The sequence below is a fragment of the Canis aureus genome, chromosome 20, assembly GCF_053574225.1.
Source record: "Canis aureus isolate CA01 chromosome 20, VMU_Caureus_v.1.0, whole genome shotgun sequence".
Classification (NCBI taxonomy): domain Eukaryota; kingdom Metazoa; phylum Chordata; class Mammalia; order Carnivora; family Canidae; genus Canis; species Canis aureus.
In genome coordinates this window covers 32,464,839-32,487,092 of record NC_135630.1, presented here as the reverse complement: position 1 = coordinate 32,487,092, position 22,254 = coordinate 32,464,839, and the positions used below count along the sequence as shown (strand labels likewise).

The window sequence follows — 22,254 nt, the reverse complement described above, 5'->3', positions numbered from 1 at the left end:
TAAATCCGTGAACTGTGAGCAAAGCAGATTACCCTCCAATATGTGAATGGGCCTCCTCCGATAAGTTCAAGCCCTTGGTAGAACAGAGACTGACCTCTACCAAGCAAAAAGAAATTCTGCCAGCAGACAGCCTTCAGACTCCAAATGCAATTCTTTGCTGGGTCTCCATGATCTTGTAACTCAATTCCTTAAAATTGATTGATAGATTGATTGATAGATACATGATAGACTTACACATATATAGATATGGGTAGATATTTATACTCACATCCGGTTGGCTCTGTTTTTCTGGACGACTGGGTCTAATAGACTTGGAGTGCCTATAGTCTAGGTGCTCTGACTCTGTGATCTCCTCTCCTTTCTATTTCTATCATGACATCACATTACATTATAGCTGCTAGTGTCTACTTGTGTGTACTCATGGATCTTCCAACTCCTTGACGGAAAATGAGGGACAGGAGGTGATGAATCCTGAATCTACTTTATGAAAATTCCAATGAGTTCAGTGTAAATGAAACTCTGAAAAATCTCAGCCAAATTAAATATTAATTTCTACCTTCCCCCTTTTTTTTCTACTCTTACTAATATATCTTAAAGTCCTGTCCCATTAAATCAATAGCAGTTTTTAGAACTGTGGATGCTGCCTCAGTGTCTGATTTAACTGGGTTTGAGTCATTTCTACTATGTGCAACGTCTTCTACAAATCCAAGAATGCAAATGCTCATTGTTCCCATTGCCTCCAAGACCTCCTTCTGATGGCCTTCCCCAAATCCCTTCTTTTCTTCAAACACAGGGATGACCAATGGGAATAGCAGATGTTTGGGACTCACACTGGAATTCAGATTCTAGTGCTGGCACATTCCAGCTGTGTGTGACCTTGGACAAGTCATTTAGTATTTCTGGATCTTGTATTACTTATCAGTGAAATGAAGATGTTAAAAATGGCTGCCTTCAAGATTAATGTGGAGATTAGAACACATATGCAAACTTCCCTGGCCCAAGAAGCACATGATCATGAAACTGGTTAACCAAATATCCTGGTTTAATGATTAATCATGCCCTCATTCTCTCTCACTGCTGTCCCAGTATATATAATATCTGTATAATCATCCTAGCTGTAAAAGATACCTGTCTCCTCTTGCCAGTGATAAAGTCTGTGATCCTTCTGTAGATGCCATGAGGTTTCTGAGGCTCTAGGAGCCTGGAGGGAGCTTCTAGTACTCCTGAGGGAGAGTTTCTAGTACTGATAAAGCATAATTAGAGAGGTGGGGCATTCTGACAAGATTTTCCTTAGAACTTGACATTTAAACTCATTCTATGCAGCTTCCATTTTGCCATTTTTAATGTTAACAGGACACCTTGTCAACATGTTAAAAGATGTTTGCCAGACAGGCACTGTTTCTCCTCTGTATACAGTACAATTGCATATTGATATGCAAAATTGTTTGTTCAGAACCACTAACAAAAACACATTTATTTTCTCCCTTGATGGATACAATGCCAATTTCGTGTATCTAGACCTATACAGCAATCATCAGGCATTGCAAGGAGTTTACAAGGACTGTTTAGTCAAATCTCTAAAGCAAAACTTGTTTTTCATTCTCAAACAGCTCATAATCCATTTGCAAACCACCTTACAAGTCTCCATATCTTATCACTCGTTATTATGATGCTCTGTTTCTCCTTTCTTTGGCAGCAGGCTCTGTTTTCATTAAAACTCATCAAAGCATGCATAATGGAGTAGGTACAGAAGCTGCAATTGAAGTCTCTCTAATATTCCTGCACATAATTGTACAGTGTGATTGCAGGTAATAGATTATCATCCAGACTATTGACAGAAAGAAAGAAACGTGTCCACTCAGGTCTAACAGCCTTGCTTTAAAAGTTAGAGCGATGTCTGCAAATTTACAGTTTGTATATGGGCTGCACAAGGGTCTATCAGTGTAAAGAAACAAGAGTTACCCATGACCATTACATGGAACCAAATTATATCACATTTATCTTTCTCTGAGTTTCTTAGTATGTTGTTAATTTTCAGAAGCTGTATTTTACACCAAGAAGAAGTAGAATTCAGTTGTTGCCATCTTGTGCATCTGTAATGAAGTTCTGTCCTAGCACCTCCTATCGGCATTGCCCTGCTGGCTTCTAGCCCAAACATTGCACTTACGCACACATGTACGTTTATAGGGCACAAAAAGGAAATGTTAACTTCCTTGACAATGTCTTCTGTAAGAACAATTGAGGCTCAAATTCTCAAGCTTGCCTTTCATTATAAGTTAGACAGCCATCATTGCAGAAGTATGGTTGCCAAAAAAATTGTCATTTGATTATAGACTGCATACAACTGTGCCAGATATCTACAGGGTACTGGGTTAGTTCAAGATGCATCACTATGAAATACCTGGAATTGTTTTTACTTCACAAATATGTTAATGAGGCTAATAAGTTATATAAACAAGGTTCCAATTATAGCCACCAGACTTAAAGCAGTTCCTTTGTCTGGTGTGTTCAAAGGCCTAGGAAGCACTTTCCTCTCTTACTTTAAATCAGTATCCATTGCTTGTCTGCTTGGGCCAGGCACTGACAAGGCATTGAGAATATAGAAATGATTAAGATATGGTCCCCTAAGTCCACAGAGTTTATAATGCCCTGTACTTGTGGTAAAAAAAAAAAAAAAAAAAAAAGGAAACAAACCCTAGTTCTCAGCCTTCCCCACTCTAATTCATATTTCGTACAACAGCTGGGGGGATCTTTTGAAAACCCAGGTCTAACTGTGCCTCCCATGCCCTTCTACCTGTGCAAATCCCAAGCTCCTTCTTCATGGTTTACAATTTTGAAGGGCATGGTTGTGAGGGTAAGTGAGTTCATACGCATTAATTAAAAGTCTTAGAGCAAGTCCTGGTGCTTATTACATCCTTCAAATTATTATAATTAATATCTATTATAATTATTGTCTTGGGACCATGGGCAAGGCCCTCAATCTTTGGATCTTGGTTTCTATCTCTGTACATGATTTTGTGATTGGTATATACACAATTAAATGAGCTAACATTTAAAGAATGTCAGAGAATGGCTGACGCAGATCAGGTAGTAGAGGAAAGATAGGTCTTTTTCCTTCTCTTCTTTCCCCTTCCCTTCCCACTGTCTCTCTGGGAAGCAGGCTCAGCTCATCCTGGGGAGGAGCCAGCAAGCTGTGTCCCTGTCCCCAGGTGGCACAAGCACATTTCCCGCTTGAGACTCACTCATGGATGACATACGTGCCGTGGCTCACTAGCAGTTTAATCAGTTGGAATAATACTTGTATTGTTGCTTATATTTCAGAGGGACAATTTGCTTTCTGTAAATTAAGTGTTTTCTAGAGGACTGGTTTAGGCTGAGGAAGAATGGCAATTCAACAATTTAGAGGAAGGAAACTTTTTTGAAGTGTCTCTCTCCCTGTTTGATATGCTGTCAGCCAAGGTGTGGTGACCTCACAGGGCTTCCAGAAGGCTGGTCTCTTAGGTGAAGCTAGGGAGCAGATCTGCTAGTGTCGAATGTGTGAGTGTTAAAGTGTTCTCTCCGGGCTAGTGGCAGGAGGCATAATCTCCTGCTAAATTGGGCCATTAAATAAAACTACTAAGTCATAAAGCTGTAGCATTACCCTGAAATTAAAGCATTGTCACCTTTGAATTGCCAAGAATTTTAACAAGCACTTAGAGAAATTCCTTTCACACACCCATTTAGCACGGCCAGTTGACTCCAACCACGTGGATGAGAACAGAAGGCTCAGGACAGAAGATAGGAGGATGATTGCAATGTGATTTTCATTCATCTATTTGCTTATTCACTCATTCACACATACATACTTTACTAACACATTTACTGATTTCTTGAATTTCTTTATTCGTCTCTCATTTATTTACTCATTAATTCTCACATGTATTTACTTCTGCATTTATTTTTCATGTGTGCAATTACTTATACATTATTCATTCATTCTTTGAGTCAGGCACTCACTCAGTTATTCAGGTGGTCATTCAGAAATTAAGCCATTCACATAAACTTTTGGGAAGTGACTGAGTTAAGTGTCAAGGTTACAAAATGAATGTCTGTCCTTGTCCTTAAGGAACTCAGTTGGGAGACAGAGACAGATATTGTAATCAGATTATTTATACATGGTGAAGAAAATAAAATAGAAGTCAATAGATGGTACATGATAGTACAGGGAAGGCAGGGTTGAATCAAGGGATCAAGAAGACTGGGGATGGTGGTCAGAGAAGGTGTCCCTGAAGAGCTATCCTCTGAGCAAGGTTTTGTAGTAGAAACAGCCAACATTTAACTGGGCCAGTAGATACTGGTATGAGGCACCATGTTAGGTACTTTATATTCATGATGTCATTCAGTTTTTCTGGCAATCATGTGACAAGGGTATCATTCTTTCCATTTTGTAGAGTAGGACACTGAAATCGAGAGGCTGAATTACTTGTCCCGGGTCTCACAAGTTGACATGTTAGCCATAAGTTGGAACTGGGTGTGCACTTCCTATCTCTGGGTCCCTAGGACAGGTGACACAGGGGTCCTGAGGCAAAGGAAGACCCATGTGTCCAAACAGACGCTTCCTCTGGCTCCCCCTGGTTTGTCCTGCTGTCATTCATTGGTCAATAACACAGTGGAAAACTTCTCAAGGAAATGACCCTGAAGGAATGAGGTCTCTCTAATATCCACTTTACCTCCCTTATTACCAGCTTCCTCATACCAGCTTCCTCATCTATAAAATGGAGACCTTTCAAAGTTTTCTGAATATTGCATGAGAATTATATAAAGCAAAGAATCCTAAATTTTATTTCCCCAAAGGATGACCTGGGATAAATGTTTAAAATGCTATTTTGTAGGATATCCTCATAAATGGTTATTCAGTAGGTTTAGGACAGTGATCAGAAATAGTATTTTTAATAAGTACCTAAAGATATCAAACTTTGGAAAAATTACTCCATCAGGTGATTAGCACAGTGTTTAACCATTAACAAGTTGGGTCCTTATTCATTTCCCACTTCTAAGAGGGACCTGGTCAGTGACTAAAAGAGCTGTTCTTCTTAACACCTGAACACAGGACCTATCCTGGCACCCTCCTGGTAGATCTTTTGCGGCACATTTGTATTACAAATATCTGGTGATCCCTTCCTTTTAGTGCTGTGGGGATCAGGGCACAGTCCAATCAATGTGGGTTTTTTTTGTTTTTTTTTTTTTTTGATACTGTGCTCTATAAGCTATTGTAAACCACTAGCCTCTATGCCCAGGAATCTCATATTTAACTTCTAGCTCTTAAAGCACTTTTATCTAGGTCATTCTATTTAAGTCATGCAATTATCTTGTAGATTTGACAGCCGTGGAATCCCAGGAACATTAACTTCTAAGAGACTCAATTGCCTCATCTGTATAATAGGGATGATCAGTTACACTTACCCCAATGTGCTGATGTGTAGATTAAATAAAATTAAGTGAGTGATGTGCTTAATGCACTCAATCCAAAATGTGGCATTCTCTAAGAGCTTCTGAAATAGAAGCCATCATCAGCAAGTACCATTATCATAGGAAGATCTAGATGTTGAAGGAATTCAGATATAGGAGCAATCAAGAAAGGCTTTGTGGGAGACATAGGGCTTACATCTTGATCTTGACCGTGAAAGATAGTTATCCCAGGGCTGGGTAGAGAGGGAAAAAGAGGAATAAATAAATCCTGTTGAGCTCAGTAGAGTCGCAGATGTGGAGATGCAATGAGCAGGTAGGTGCCTAAGGGCCCTTGATCTTCTTTGAGGGCTCCTGGCTCACCCATGTATTTTGAAACTGCTATGATTGGTGTGAATGCTTTCCTTGTCTGGAAGAGTGAAATAACAGGTGGGAGTCAAAAGCACCTCCCAGAAGGCTCACTTGCTCTTGTTCACTTTTACTCTGGGCCCAGGATTCCAGAGACAGATGATGAATTGAAGTCAGTCTAGACATTTCAAAGAATAAAAGAAAGATGTGCTAGCAGCTAGTGATTCCATTCTCTCTCTGCAAAGTAGGGGAAGCAGAGGAGAAATTCTCTAGGAGCAATTTTCCTATTATTCAAGTCAAGAGAGCACCCATCAGCCTTGTGCTTGCAGGATGCAAGGGTTTGAATATGTTAAACATATTTGCAAGGAGAAATTGGTAAGAGCATTGACTGGTTAGCCTGTCCATTGAGACAATTGCCACACGGATGTAACAGTGCCACCTCTGCCACCATTCTGTCCAGCCCTCAATGCCCTGTTCCCAGTTCTGTTCTTCTGGAATCTCATTCCTTCACCAACTTCTTTAGACCTAGCTCTCATCCCTCTCTATTATGAAATGTCTTTGTCTGTCACAGTCTCATGGTTCCTCTTTCAAATCACACAACAGACAAACATGTACCAAATCTAGCATTGTCATTAAAAACTTGGGCTTGGGGCATCCCTGGGTGGCTCAGTGGTTTAGAGCCTGCCTTTGGCCCAAGGCGTGATCCTGGAGTGCTGGGATCGAGTCCCACGTCGGGCTCCCTGCATGGGGCCTGCTTCTCCCTCTGCCTGTGTCTCTGCCTCTCTCTCTGTCTCTTGTGAATAAATAAATAAAATCTTAAAAAAAAAAAAAAAAAAACCACTTGGGCTTGGTTTGAATCCAAGCCCTAGTACTTCTTAGTTTTCTCAAATTAGCTGATGTAATTGAGCTACTCAACTTCCCTGTTACTTGGATTCCACTTCTATAATTAAAAATAGAACCTATTTTTAAGGTGGTTATGAGGCTTGTATGAGATAATTGATGTAACCCATAAGGAAAAATGCCTGGCATTATATACTTAATGCATGATAGTTATTATTACTTATTTTTACCACCCTAGCCCTAGAAACCTTGACTCTGGTTTCTGAGGATGCAATAATGCAAATAATTAATAATTTTTATGAACTCACAACACCTGATATACTGAATGCACTCCTGAGAATTAATTCAACATTATTAATAAATATGCACTTGAAAATGGATATGCTATCATGTGTGAATGATTGAATATGAAACTAATTTTTTTTTCTATTTGATAATTATTAGGCCAATTAGTCCTTAGTTATGTGTGTGGTGGTAATAGGGCAAATGCACATGAATTTATCAGAACATAGTAGGATAGCTTTGAGCACTTACTACAGGTGAAGTACTGTGAAAAGCATTATCTTTTTCTCCCTAAAGTTTTTATTCTAAAATGTTCAAACTTACAGAAAAGTTGAAAGGACACCAACATGAGCACTCATGCATCTTTCCCCTAGCATCTTCAAATGTCAAACTTTTGCTGTATTTGCACATTTGTGCCATCCTCGTTTCCCTCTCCCTCTTTTGTCCCCCTCTCCCACTTCCCTTTCTTCTGGTATAAAATATTTCTTTTTTTTTTTTTTCTGAGCATTTTGAAAGTAAGTTGTAGACATACTGAAAAATTTAAACCTAAACACTTCTGCTCATATCTTTAAGAACAAAAATATCACCCTACATAACCATAGTACCAAAACCACACATAAGAACATAACCATTAATTCAATCAAAACTATCCAATATATATAGTCTATCTTGTTCCTACAATGTCTTTTTTGGCAGCATTTTTTTTTAATTTTTATTTATTTATGAGTCACAGAGAGAGAGAGAGAGAGAGAGGCAGAGACACAGGCAGAGGGAGAAGCAGGCTCCATGCACCGGGAGCCCGACGTGGGACTCGATCCCGGGTCTCCAGGATCACGCCCTGGGCCAAAGGCAGGCGCTAAACCGCTGCGCCACCCAGGGATCCCCAGCATTTGTTTTTGTATGTCTATTAAGGATTCAAGGAGTGTCCACGTGTTGGGTTTGATTGTCATACCCTTCCCCAACCCATCTCTTTTGTATGGTTTTCATCCCAGTAACCTTTTTGGAAGATATCAGCCAGTTATTAAGCAAAATGTTCCATATTTTTTGGAATGTTTTCTGATAATTTCTTTTTTTTTTTATTTTTTTTATTTTTTTTTTTTTGATAATTTCTTTATTGTTGGAATACTTTGGCAAGAAAACCTCATGGGTGATGTCTGTCTCTCCAGAGCATGCCACCAGGGGGCAGGTGGTGTTATTGGGGAGCTTCAGCCCCATCACTGGCTAAAGCACTTCTGCATCTCTATGTTATAAAGATGTTTATAATCCGTGAATCGTCTGTGGGGTTATATTTAGACTCTGTGTGACTATCCAGTTCCCAAACATTTCCTCCCCGTCCAGGAATGACCCTAACCCATATGCTATTACACTGGAATTTGTAAAATGCTGTTTTACTAATCCTATAATTCCTTCTGCATTTTCAGCTGTCATTCTGCATTCTTCTCTACAGAAGAGTCTTTTTTTTTTCCCAGAAAAGCTTTTTATCCCTTGCCTTGCCTCCACCTCTCTTGTGTTGCTCTAGACTCATAAATTATCTCATTTTGAAATGTCACTATTATTGTTATATATTTTGATGTTCAAATTGCCCCAAATACAGCTAGTTATGATCCCACTAATTCTGTTCCTGTGTCTTTCTTACCTGCCTCCATTAATCTTGGAGTACTTCCTTGTTTTCTACCAGATGTTACCTTGGATTTGCCTTGCTTAGACTAAGACTCAGGGGTTTTCCCAAAGAAGCAAAAGACACATTTTCATAGCAAATGGTATTTGGAAATTAGAATCTAGGTGTTAGGTTTGCTTATTACATCTAGTCCATTTCAGTGGACAGAACTTGGAAATGTGTGTGTGTGAGTGAGTGTGTGTGTGTGTGTGTGTGCATGGGTGCATACTTATGTATACTTAAATTATCATTTCTTATGGTTATCTGTAATGCAAATGGAGCACTGTTAGATTTTTCCTCATCATTCTCTTTTCCATCTCTCTCTTCTCTCTCAGTAAAACCTGTCTCAACAATACCAATATATTTATTCATTTGTTCTACCTGACAAAATATACAAAATAGCTTCAGAGTCATATCAGCAATATAACTACCAACAACAAAGTGAAGCATAACATTTACTGAATTTTAATTTTAGTTCTTGGAATGTATTCTATCAAAGGTGTATAGCTAGACAGACTATTTCTTTATTATGAGTGCATAGAATTTCACTGTGCCAATTGACTATGTTTTATTAATTCAGAAACCCCTTGGTGGATATTTGATTTTTTCCCTTTATATTTATTCATTTATTTGAGAGAGAGAGAGAGAGAGAGAGAGAGAGAGAGAATTCCAGCTAGACTCCCCATTGAGCACTGAGACTAGTCAGGGTTTGATCTCCTGACCCCAGCCAAAACCAAGAGTTGGACACTCAATGACTGAGCCAACCAGGCATCCCTGAACTTTTTCTTCAATATGCTGCTCTTGCAATAGATATTCTGGGCTGCAGAGCAGAATTTCAAGTACATATCTGAACATACTTCCCCATCCTATATCACTTTTTGCTGATTTCAGGAAATGTCACTGAAGTCAGTGAAATCCTGGCAATCTGTCGGATGTTTAGTCACATGGTAAGTAAATGCCATGGTGTTTGGTATACAAAGACGTACCAGATCGTCTTTTGCCTTGTAGAGCTTACAGTTTAGCAGGGATTTGAGTAAACAAGTTTTTATAACGGTTCTTGAGCAAGACCAGAATGGGATGCTGGTGGAGTTAGAAGAGGCTTCACACTGGAGAAGACACTGGCACTTTGGGAATATCATTAATACTGTGATGAGCTCCAGAGCAGAGATGTTTGCTGAAAGAAAGATGAATCATTCCAGGCTCTTCTTTAATATTCTTTTTTGTCAGTCACCTCTAGCATCAGAGTATAAGATCCTTGAAACTGAGTATTAGACAATCTGTGCCTTGTCTTCCTTTGTTAGCTTGTAAAAGGAGATGTAAATGCTGCCCTTGGATATCCCTCCTCAGCACTATGGTAAGAAGTCAATTCTCTCCTTTCCAGACTCCTAAATTCAATCTTGGCTACTTTAGCTCTTCTTAACCAAAGGAATGGAAAATACTACTTGTTGTCTACTTACGTTCCAGATACTGGGCTATATCGTCTTAATGTTTATTTCATGGAATCCACATGATGAAGTATGAGGTAGAGATCACTTTTAACTTGTATTTTAGAAAACAGAGGCTCAGATACATTGAAGAACACGTCCAGCATCACTCAGTTAGTAAGTACCATATGTAGGAACTGGATTTAGATCTGTGTGCGTGCCAGCCTTTTCCTCAGAATGCACCAAAACAAAGGTACTCCTAAAGATTTCATAAATACCTCTAATAGCAACCGGAGCCTACTCACCAGCTACACAGCCCATTTTCCCTCAGGTGATTTTGATATGGGGGCTTCTTTCTACTCTCCCTTGCCCAGAAGCCTGGACACCTGGCTTGTCCACATCTGCCCCTCCTGCTCCACACTGCCAGACTCTCGGCTTCCATGTGAACTTCTCTCCCAGAACTGGCTGTGAAGGCCTTGAGCTGGTGTCCAGAGTGTCACTTAGCCTCATAACCCTCACCCTACCTTCCCAGTCCCTAACATAATGTTCTGCACACTCCAGACATTTAATACATTTTCCTTGAGGAAGCCAGCGAGTAACAATCAAGTATGATATAATGTGCATGGAGCCTGGTCACCCTCACCACGGCCCGCCCCCCTCCCTCCCCCCGACCCCCAAGCATAAAACAGCTTTCCCAGGCCTCTGTGATCATACCACCTGTTTTAAAGCAAGGCAAGAGAAAAATACCCCCCCCCCCCCAAAAAAAAAAAGATATATAAAAAGTAAAGGCTCCAGCGAAGGAGGAGAATAAATCAGAGTCAAGTGTGTTGTCTGGAAGTCCTAAAGCGTGACCCGCGCAGGCAGGTGGGGCCCCAGGGCGCTGCGGTGTCTGCCTTAGAGCCCGAGTGCGCTGCGCTGCATCGCCCCCCTCAGCACAGGTTCCCAGAACTGCGTCCGATGATGAAGTTGTCCTTTCCAGTGCTCCCTGAGCGGCTTCATCCGGAGGCGTGATGGCCTTGGCCTCTGATTTTCTGTCTGGTGCCCAGGTTCTGGGCTCAGCACCCCCCGCCCCCTCCCCCAGCCCCTGCGTTTTATTCTGCTCTGCCGTCGTCACTGCACAGTGGGTTGCATCCAGTTCACAGATGAGAAGACTGAGGCGTGGGGAGGTGAAGTTCTCTGCGCTGTTCAGGGATCCGAGCTGGTAGGGTCCGGCCAGCCTGCGGTCCCACGCCCTCGCTTTTCTCCCTCGCATCTGCCTCCATTAACCAGAGAAGCCCTTGCCAAGCTGATATTTACTCAGCAGTCATTGCCCGTGATTTAAATGGAGAGATAAGGTACAAACATATGAAAAATTAAATAACTATCAATGCAAAACGACAAGAGATGTCACTAGGCTGTACATGGGTAGATGGCAAATGAGTGGTACAGGCAGTGGTTTGAGGATTATTTAAACTGTCTTTACCCTTGGCACAGAAAATTCACTTTGTCAACATAGATAACTGTACCAAAAGTGACCCCAGGGACCTTAATATAGACTTGCTTTATTACAATAGGGGCATAAGTGAATTGGCACACTTTTCAAAGGACTATAAGCAGCTCCCCACGGTGATTTAAGTTCAATTAAGCTGGGTATTGACAATCTGTAGACTTCCCTTCCTCCCATGCATTGCGATAGAAAAATTGCACATTTTTTTGGCCCTGCAAATAGACAGATATGTGCATAGAATGAGGTCTTATTAATCAGAGTTATTTCTTCTCTCTCTGTCTCTCTCCTTTTTTTTTTTACTTTCCTTTAGTTTGTTCTTTCTTCTCAGTGGTGATATCCATGGTAACAGAACAGCTTACATCATCTGCAATTACTGCTATTGTTAATAATAATAATGATCATCATCATCATAATAGCAATCAGATAGAATGAGAGAAGAAATATGAAAGAAAATTAAATTGTGGCTCTGTATGTAAACAGTTTACGGTTTCTGAAATGAGAGCAAGTGAAACTAGCAGGTCACAGAGAGACCCAGGATGAGGGTTCATAGAGGGCTTTCTTGGAGGACAACTGGAAAAGATTTCACAACAGAGATGAAGATACAGAATGTTCAAAAATATCTCATCATTACTGTGCTAGCACTTTGTGTAACTTCTTTTTCTTTTCTCTTGTTGTTGATATTGCTGGTGGTCATACTGAATGTGTATACGTGTTTGTGTATGTTGATCTTATAACTTGAAACCTCTTTTACATTTGGATCACTACATATGCATAGAGGAGTGGCTTTGAAAAAGCTAGAAGAAAAAACCTGTTAGAGACAAAAGATAGTGGTTAACTAATCTCCTTGTTTGACAATGATTTCCTGAAATCCTACAAAGTGCTCAGTGGCCCCCTTGGTGGTCTGAGGATGAAAGACTTCAATAGATCTGTCCATTCTCAAGGCAAACATTGCAGTCTCTGTTGGGCAATGTCCTCTGACATCCACTCCCAACCCTGCCCCCACCAGATCTCTGGGCAGCCTCACTTACTTGTAGTAATTTCAAGAGTACTTATAATAGCCTGAGACATTTGTCATTCTTCTGTACACAATTTTACCCCATAACAATGATAAGCTTTTAGAGAGTTAGGCAGTATATTACCCATCTGAGCAGGTACTCTTGCGGCTGGCACAGCATTAACTGGGTACATATTTGAACATTAGAATGAATAATATACTTCATATTTTGGAGATCTCATAGCTCTATGGGAAGATAGCCTTCAAAACTTAATTCACAATGCAGTTTGAGAAATGGCTTGCTAGCCTCCATAACAATACATTGTTATGTCTATGAGATGATGTTTTAGAATTTTATCACATATGCTCCTTGATGCTCCATGGCCTATAATTCCTTTATGCATAAAGGTGGCAAATAACTGGTGGGGGTCTGGGTTATGAGATCATTTACACTCATCCAGTACATTGGGCATCCTTAAACAACATCCTCCGATTTCTTCAAAGCTCTAGTAATTAAAACAGTATGGTACTGTCATAAAAAAAAAATAGGCACATAGATCAACAGAATAAAATGGAGAGCCCAGAATTATATCCCCACAGATGTGTTCAATTAATATTTGACAAGGGAGCTAAGAACACTCAACGGAGAAAGGATAGTCTCTTAACAAATGGTGGTGGGGAAACTAGATAGCCACATGCAAAAAAGAGAGAGAGAGAGAGAGAAAGAGAGCGAGAGAGGGAGAGAAATTGGGCCCCTATTTATACCATTCACAAAAATTAACTCAAAATAAAGTAAAGGCTTAAACCTAAGACCTGATACCATAAAAATCCTAGAAACACAAAGAAGTCACTCCTTGACCTTGGTCTTTGCAATAATTTTTTGGCTGGGACACCAAAATTACAGGCAACAAAAACAAAACTCAACAAGTGGGATTACATCAAACCAAAAATGTTTCTGCCCAGTAAAGGAAACCATCAACAAAATAAAAAATGGAGTCTATAAAACGGTAGAAAATATCTGCAAACTATGTATCACATAAAAAAGCAAATATATAATTATTGTTACTTTAAACTAACTAAGAGCCTTAGTGAATTGAATAAATTCCTGCTGCCAGTTCAAAAGTCTCCAAATACAGTGGTCTCTTAAGCAGGGAATTTGTCTTGGATAATTGAATACATGTATTATTTTGAACAAGTAGAAAGATAGGGCTATGCTTATCATTAGGGGACTGAATGGTAGCATACACTAAGAAATAATGGAGAATGAACTGAGTAGCAAAAAAGTAGTAGCAAAAGCAGTGCCTTTCCCGTGTTTCTGGGACCATGAGGACTAACCAGCAAATTCCACTGACAAAATTTCAGGAAATGAAAGGGACACAAATATATATAAAGACACAGGAGACTCTTCTAAAGTATAAAGATAATTGAACAAGATAGTAATAAGTAATACACCACAATAGCTATATTACAAGAAATTGCAGTTAAGCCCACTTGTTAACCTCGTTTCCTGGATGAGCTTCCCACCCTCAATTCCCTAAGGAACAAAGTTCGAGTCCTCAGTCTCATGTTGTAAAAAAGTTTCAAAACATAGATTCTTTACACCTTTGCATGCCGGACAGACTGTTACATGTCCATGTGAAATGTGATGCCAAATCACTATGATATTATCATGGATAGAAAGATTGATATTAATATCCCATTTTCCAAAGCAGAAATTTCAGAGGTTAATAACTTGCCCAAAGCTTCACTACTGAGATGTAGCAGAACACATTTTCCAACCAGACAAGCAGATTTCTAAAGCCAGGCAGTCTCATGGGACCTTGAAGTCCTAGATTCATCTCTAGAGATAAGAATATATGCCCTGTGGTAGGTGGTCTGGTTTGGAGGCAGACCAGCAGAGGATGGAGCTTGGAGCTTGGAGAATTTTATAATTCTCCCAATCATAGAATTTAGATAATTTACTCCTCCGACCCTGAGTGTAACTGGACTTTCTTAAGTTATAGGTAAACCTCTAAAGGTTTGTGTAAGAGTTCAAGTTCACAGAACTGTGGAAAGGATGAATTTCCTGTTCCAGGTCTCTTGAAACTGGTGTGTTTTCCTCATGGATCTGTAGAGAGAGAGAGAGGACCAATCTCAGTTTGCCCCCACCCCCTCCAAGTGCCTCATATGTCTTACTTTATGTTCTGGGAAAGAACCCCGTTAGTAAGAACTATTGTGAGAACCACCAGAAGCCATCTCCTCCTTGATGCTATTGTCAATAATAGTACCAACTGATATCTGTGGGATCCTTAGGAAAGAGATGATACATCTATTATATAATAGACACATACAGATTTTTGTGGAATGCTTAATAATTTAGTTAATAATGGACCTTCTCACACAAACCCCCTCCATCCTTACAACCACCCTAAATGGTTGACATGATTTCTGCTTTCCAAATACTACTGATGAGGAAACTGAACTCTAGAGAAGTAATGATTTGACCAAGGCTAGTGTTAACCAGTAAGTGTTGAGTTGGCATACAAATCCAGGTCTTATAACAGCAGAGCCCCTTCTGTGTCCATAAATATCCACATGCCCGTTGACTAAATTGACCATCTTTTTTTTTTTTTTTTTTTTTATGATAGTCACAGAGAGAGAGAGAGAGAGAGGCAGAGACACAGGCAGAGGGAGAAGCAGGCTCCATGCACCGGGAGCCCGATGTGGGATTCCATCCCGGGTCTCCAGGATCGCGCCCTGGGCCAAAGGCAGGCGCCAAACCGCTGCGCCACCCAGGGATCCCTAAATTGACCATCTTTAACATTTAGCTCCATGCCTTCAATATTCAGTTAAGCCATGTGCATGCTGTTCCATGAATGGGTTTCCACCTCTGTCCACCTAAAAGACGGTTCAAATGAATCTTACTTGTTTGAAAATCCTTAGAGGTAAACTTCACATAGACATTCCCTAGCTAAAACTACCTGTCCCCATCCTAGAAGAGACACTGGGAGCATCAAGCACGAAAGCCAACTTTCATGAATGGCATTGACCCCTAGCCTTTAATATTTTGTCAGAGTGCAGGGCTTAATCTGCACCTGCTACCAATGAAATAGAGAGGAAAAAAAGAAAAAAAAAAGCAGAAAGTGAAAAGAAATAGCATCCAATTACCTCCTTCTTTTCAATCTGTCTTCTGCTATCTCCTAGGAGGAAAAAAATAATCAAAGGACAAAGGGCATCTTTGAAAGGAAAGCCAGCTAAGAGGCTCTAGGTTTCCCATCATCACCTCTCCTTGTGTCTCTCATACTGTGTATGCAGGGTTTGTGATGTCTTTGTGAGTCATGGGGAGCACTTTGGAGCTCTTAATTGTTCCTTTGTATCTTGTGTATATTTGCATATGTCAAAAGGTGCCAATAGTTGAGCTATTAGGACTTCCATTCATCCTTAGGTTCCAGAAGGCAGAGTTGGCAACATTAATGGCTTTAAGATGAGAGGTTGTCTCTCCCACACATTTTCCTTTTCCATCTTGCTAAAGATAGAATATGATTCTGGCAATATGAGTCTGTGAGTAAATGAATAAGCAAATCAATGAGTGAATGTATGAATAATCAGATGAATGGATATATGGATATAAGAATCTGTGTATATTTGGAGGGAAATCTAAATTCGTATGATTTAATGATACTATGCGGACCATTTCTGGCATCAGATTGGACACAGTGAGACTGGGAACAAGTTTATTTTTCTTTCTCTAAGCCTTCGTATATCTATACCTCTATGCATATGTCTGTGTCTATACATATGGCTGTGTCAATATCTATGTCTTTCTGTCTATATTTATCTATCTATGTTGACATCTACCATGGTGGATTGTTATGTACACCAGAAATAAGGTACGTAAAATGCCCTCACATGAAACAGTAACACAACACCTAGTATTATACGTTAAATTGGTGGTTCTTTTCTTCTTCTACATACCATGGACATTTCAGAACTGTCAGTCTTTATTTCTCTCTATGATATTGTGTTATTAAACAATTACCTTTCTTTGGTAATTTAACAGAGTTTGTCTCATCAGTACTGACATTTTCGGTGTTATAGGTTAACTACTTGTGTAATATTATTTTTACCAATTAGAAATAATGTCCTATTATTACTTTAAAGTCCGAATTAATAACCTTCTTTCTGATTTGTTTTTTAGACTTTATAGAAAATGTTTTATACCTCCATTAAACATTGGAGACGTGGTTATCATTGGGCTGGTTTTAGAAAATAGTCTGAAGCTTAATCAGAATACTTGAATAGGGTTTAATAATTTTGCTTCAAGAAATACTTCCTTCTCTGTGGTTGGAAAATACTTTAGGGATAATGGAAACCAAATTTTCTTTCTCTCCCCTCTACTAATATAGGGAAATAGAAGTGCAAGCAGTGACATTACTTCTTCCAAGTCACGTACAGAGTTAGGGTAGAGAAAATACTAAAACTGGGGATCTTGGTTGCCTGTGCTTTTCCTTTTTTGATAAATATGCTTAAAGTTGTGATCCTGCTTATTAGTAGTACAAATTAATAATAGTAACTTTTAATGTGGGCACTGATCACTATTGTTTAATAGATATGACTTGGGTCATTTCTTTACTTCCTAGCCCTTGGTTTCCTCCTTTATAAAAATTAGGAGGGTGAAGTAGGAGGGAAACCACATGATAGCTATGTTAAGTTATTTTTCAGCTCTGAGAATCTATGAAGAGTAATGATGTTATTATGTGGGCAAGATTCTCGGATGACAAAAGCTTTTTGAGTCTTCCTATTTCCTCCTTTGCTTTATTTGTGAGCATGTTCGGAATGAGATTTTATGTCCAATTGCAGTAAATGTTTTAGTCTAGGTTATTAGTACAGAATGTCTGATAGATCTCAGATAGTGCCTTGCAACTTCATATGTTTGGTTGCTGTTCCATAGTAACAGCCCTGCTACTGGGATTGCTGTCTTTTTTTTTTTTTTTTTTTTTTCCTGATAATAAAACTGAGCCCTAGAAAACTGAAGTGATTTTTTCCAAGCTTGTTGTTGGCAGAGATAGGTGTCAAATACACATGTCTCAAGCTGTAAAACTCAAATTTCTCTCCTCTCTCCTCACCTCCCATTCTTACCTGTAATGGGTAAAACGTGTCCTCCAATCCTGATGTGAAGGTCCTCATCTCTGCATGTTATTTTATTGTAAAACTCTTAAAATATTTCTTTGGCAAATAGAGGTAGCAGAGAGAATTTTTTTTAAAAGGAACTTCAGTTAAGTGTCTTGTATGTACAGTGTGGATCACGCAACCTCATCCTTGTTAATTAGGTGTATTTGATAGTTGACTTTCTATATGGAGGTCTTTCTGTGTATAGTAAACATTCAGTGTGATACCTGTGTATCTGCGAGATGGTTATCTGTTCTAGTGTTTGTCTTGTGGGGAAGTGTGTGTGAGTAGCTGGAAGTATGGGCTTTGCAGTCAGACACCCTTGGTTCCTATTCTTGCTTGGTCACTTGCACATGGGTAAGCTGCTCAGTTTCGGTCATTCACTTTTCCTTCATTTCTAGCACGCCATTTCTAAATTCCTTCCAGGTTAGGTGATGCCAGTTTAAAATTATGGGCATTAAATGCTTAGCATAATGGGCCCCACAAACTTAGTTCCTAGGATTATTAACCCCTGTACTAACTCTGGGTGGAGCTCTATGAGAAACAGAAATTCTCTGGTCATTTGAATTTGCATAAGTGGAGCACTCCTGTAGATTATTTGTCCCATGTTGAGTCAAACATCGCATTACTTGTATGATCCTTTTCCCCACCTGCCCACCCCCAGCTTTATTGAATTATATAAGTATGATCCTCTTTTGACCTTCTTTTTAATGTTTCCTGCCTTGGGTTGTGTTTTCTGGATAGAGGACAAGATTTGGACATCAGTGCAGCACAACAATACAGAGCTGACCCATGTGCGGGGCGCCAACCCGGAGAAGCCCTACACCATGGCTTTGGATTATGGTGGCAGCATGGAGCAGCTGGAAGCCATGATTGACAGTTCAGAGCACTGTGAACAGGAAGTGGCCTACCATTGTAGAAGGTCCCGCTTGCTCAACACGCCAGGTAAGGCTCACCCCCAGCCCTCTGTGTGAGCTGCACAGGGTGACCACAGATAGTCCTGGAAAACATGGAATGTCAAGGAGAAGGGTATTTGCCCACAAGGTGGGGTGCAGTGATGGTTGTTCATTGTGTGGTGGAAAGAAATGAAGCCAAGACAGGACTGGGGATGTACCCATCCTGGCTCTGATTCCCAGGTATGACCAAAAGGAAGTCTCTCAAGGTAACCTCTCAAGGTTGCATCCTAATCTTCAAAGAGAAAATGGTGACAACACACATTCTTCAACAATTGAGAGAATGAGGAGTTGCTTGAAATCAATAGCACTTGAAGAGAGCATTGAACTAGATATAGATGGTTTGGAGGTGGAAAGGAATGTTTCTGGGAAAGGGAACAGCATCTTAGAAAGCATGAAGGATCTCTGCACATTTACCAAAGAACAGTGAGTCATGTCCAAGGCAAGAGGTGCAGAGGGAAGAGGGCAGCCCTGTGTGTGTACAGTACTAATGTTGCTTGGAAAATGTGGGTCTCGATGGAAATGACTCTTTTTAAACATAAAGTTTGCTTTTAGGGAAAACAAAACCAATCCACAAACAAAAAAACTTCTAGGACCAGTTCCCAAAACCCAAAAGGGTTTTCACAGAATGTCAAAAGGGCTTTGTCAAAGTTCATGAGTGCCCTGGGAATCGGTCATTTTTGTGAATATCTTCATCCTGTGTTCCATGGTGCGTGTGTGCGCACGTGCATGCAGACAGACAGACCCCCCACCACACACACACACACACACACACACACACACACACACACACAAGCTGAGGATCATAGGGGTGTGGAATATCCAAGAATGGTGTCACAATCTGTAATCTCGAGAAATTTATAACCCCATGCTTGGAGGTTAGGAATTTTGAAAGGCTTGAGAAGATTAAACAGTGGAATGTCAACAAAGGAGAAGTGATAGAAGCCTAACTAAATATAACACACCGCCTCACTGATCTAGAATCTTTAGGAAAGACGTTGTTCCACATAAGTGAATTTTCCAGATAACTGTCACTTATCCCTTTAAGCACCAAAAATGTTTTCAAAGAATTTTTAACTATTTGAAATGAAAATCTTTCTCAAATGGATTACATGCTTCCCTGCCTTCTTAAACAGAGAGTTCTGAACATAAAATGTAACCTTTTCTTGATGACTCAGAATCATCATTGTGAAAATCAATTATTGTACTCTCCTCAGATTCAGCCATGCTTGCAGGGCTGATTAGATCTGAGGCAGCAGTGGTTGCCCCTCTTCCCCGTGTTCTTAGGTGGTGCTGCTTGAGAGGCTCAGTGTGTATATTGTTTGTATTTTTTCCATCCTGGCTGTCAAGCCTGCACCTGTCACTATTGTCACTATTCAGAATACCCGTGTCTCGAAAACTAACCTACCCTCTTTGCATTGTGTGGCTTCTAGTTTTCTAAGAATTGAGTTTGATGGAATTTTAGGAAAAATGGATTCTGTTCATTCAGACCATGGATTTCCTTTAGTGTATGTATTAAGTGATCCCAATTTCATGATACTATTGCCTTTGTTGATGTTTTTGTTGTTATAGTTGCTGTTGTTATAATTCAACTGTCATGAATTCCCTGAGTGTATGAGAGCATGGATTTGGGGGCAGGCCATATTGAGAGTGACTCTGTTTTTCCTACCTATAGAAACTTGTACAAGTTGCTAAATTTCCACTAGCAATTTCAGCACTTGAGCAATTTACACAAAAATCCTGAACTAATAAGACTGATATGAGGACTGCAGGAAAAAATGTAGTCTGCACTCTTTGTACTGTGCCTGGTACTCATCCTGTGCTCAACAAAAACTGGGGTCTTATTTCTTTCCTCTTTCATAGCTTCCATCCCAGCAGGGAAGGTCCAAATTTGTACTGTAATGAGACAGAAACTCAAAGAATCACTTTATTTCTATTGTAATGGTGTAAATAGAATAATAATTATAACTCATGCATATAGATAATCTCACTACCCAGAGACACAAATGCTGCATTTAGGTGTGCATCCTTCCAGACATTTTCCCATTTTAAAAAAAGATTTTATTTATTCATGAGAGACACAGAGAGAGACAGAGACACAGGCAGAGGGAGAATCAGGCTCCCTGTGGGGAGCCTGATGAGGACTCAGTCCCAAGAGCCAGTATCATGACCTGAGCCAAAAGCAGATGCTCAACCTCTGAGCCACCCAGATGCCCTGACATTTTTTCCATTTTTTGCACATTCACAAAAACACAGTGAATGTTAGGGTTGAGAAACTCATTAATCCTCTTTTCTTCCATGGGTTATGAAACAAATGAGGGAGATGGAGGACAATACGCATGTATATAGAGTGTCTACTCTTTTCTGGTGAGCTGGATTGTAGAATGGTATATACCAGGTATTGCTTGTTTGGGGGATGGGACTGAGAAGAGAGCCCCATAGAAATATGGCCCCAACTCCACACCCCTCAGTATGGGGATGAGCACTGACTCAGTTGTACTTACTTCACAGAAATAGGGGCAGAGACAACAATGTGCACCATTGTAGGCACATGAATCCCAGAGCCAGGGCCTAGCATACTTCCTTTGTTGAGTTGCTATAACAAAATATGATAGATTGATGGGTTTATAGAAAACAGAAATTTATGTTTCATGGTTCCAGAGGCTGGAATTCCATGATCAGTGTGCCCACATAGTTGGATTCTGGTGAAGACCCTCTTTTAGTCCCAGACACCTCACTTGTTCTTATATCCTAACGTGCCGGAAAGAGAATGAGAGATCTTTTTGGAGCCCCTTTTAGAAAGGCACTAATCCCATTCATGGGGACTCTGCCCTTATGACCTAATTACCCTCCAGAGGTCCTATCTCCTAATATCATCATATTGAAGGTTAAGATTGTGACATAAGAATTTTGAAGAGACATAAACATTCAGTCCTTAATAGGCACACACTTGCAGAGTTGTTTTTCTCATTTCTCTAATTATTTAGGCAACCCCTTTCCTATGGAAAAGACCACGGAAAGGGGAGATGAGTAGAGGCCATCTCCTACTTACCTACCTGCTGTATGGAAGAGATGGACAAGTCTCTCCCTTACCTGCTGAAGCCAGAGCCCCCCAGTGATACTATTTTATTACTTTGTCACACACATGCACATATACACACATGTACATGGTAAACATATCTTTCCATATCAATAAATATGACTCTATGTCATAATGTCTATTAACAACAGATAATATGAGAATGTGGAGGATTCTTTATTTGCTATAGATTCTCCTTCATTGTATGGACATACCACAATGGATATACAAAATTCACAAATCTATTTTGGACATTTAGTTCTCTCTTTTTTGTAATACAGATGCTGCCAGAACATTTTTTTGCACATAGATCTTTTATGAGCAAAGCTGATTATATCCTTAGTATAAATTCCTTGAGGTGCCATTATCAGAGCAAAGAGTGCACCTGTTTTTAAGGTTTTTGACATATTGACTTCTGCAACATATCAAGTTTGTGCCAATTTATACTCCCAAGAATACAGTAGGATTAAGTACCTACTTGTCAGCAACATATATCTTATTTTCCCTTGGGCAATTTGAAAGAAGCAGAAGAAGGTCAAAGACAATTATAATTTTGTTTAATTAAAACAATGTATAGTATGATTCCTTTAGGTTATTG

General features: G+C 39.8%; 1 protein-coding gene across 2 annotated transcripts in view; it reads left to right on the top strand.

Annotated features, from left to right (window-relative positions):
- Window positions 1–22,254, top strand: part of CNTNAP5 (contactin associated protein family member 5) — a 796,713-nt gene that overhangs the window by 525,372 nt on the left and 249,087 nt on the right. For both annotated transcript variants that reach the window (XM_077861335.1, XM_077861336.1), the window contains exon 13: window positions 18,369–18,569. In XM_077861335.1, coding sequence (XP_077717461.1) covers window positions 18,369–18,569 — 201 coding nt within the window. The remainder of the gene's footprint in view (window positions 1–18,368; window positions 18,570–22,254) is intronic.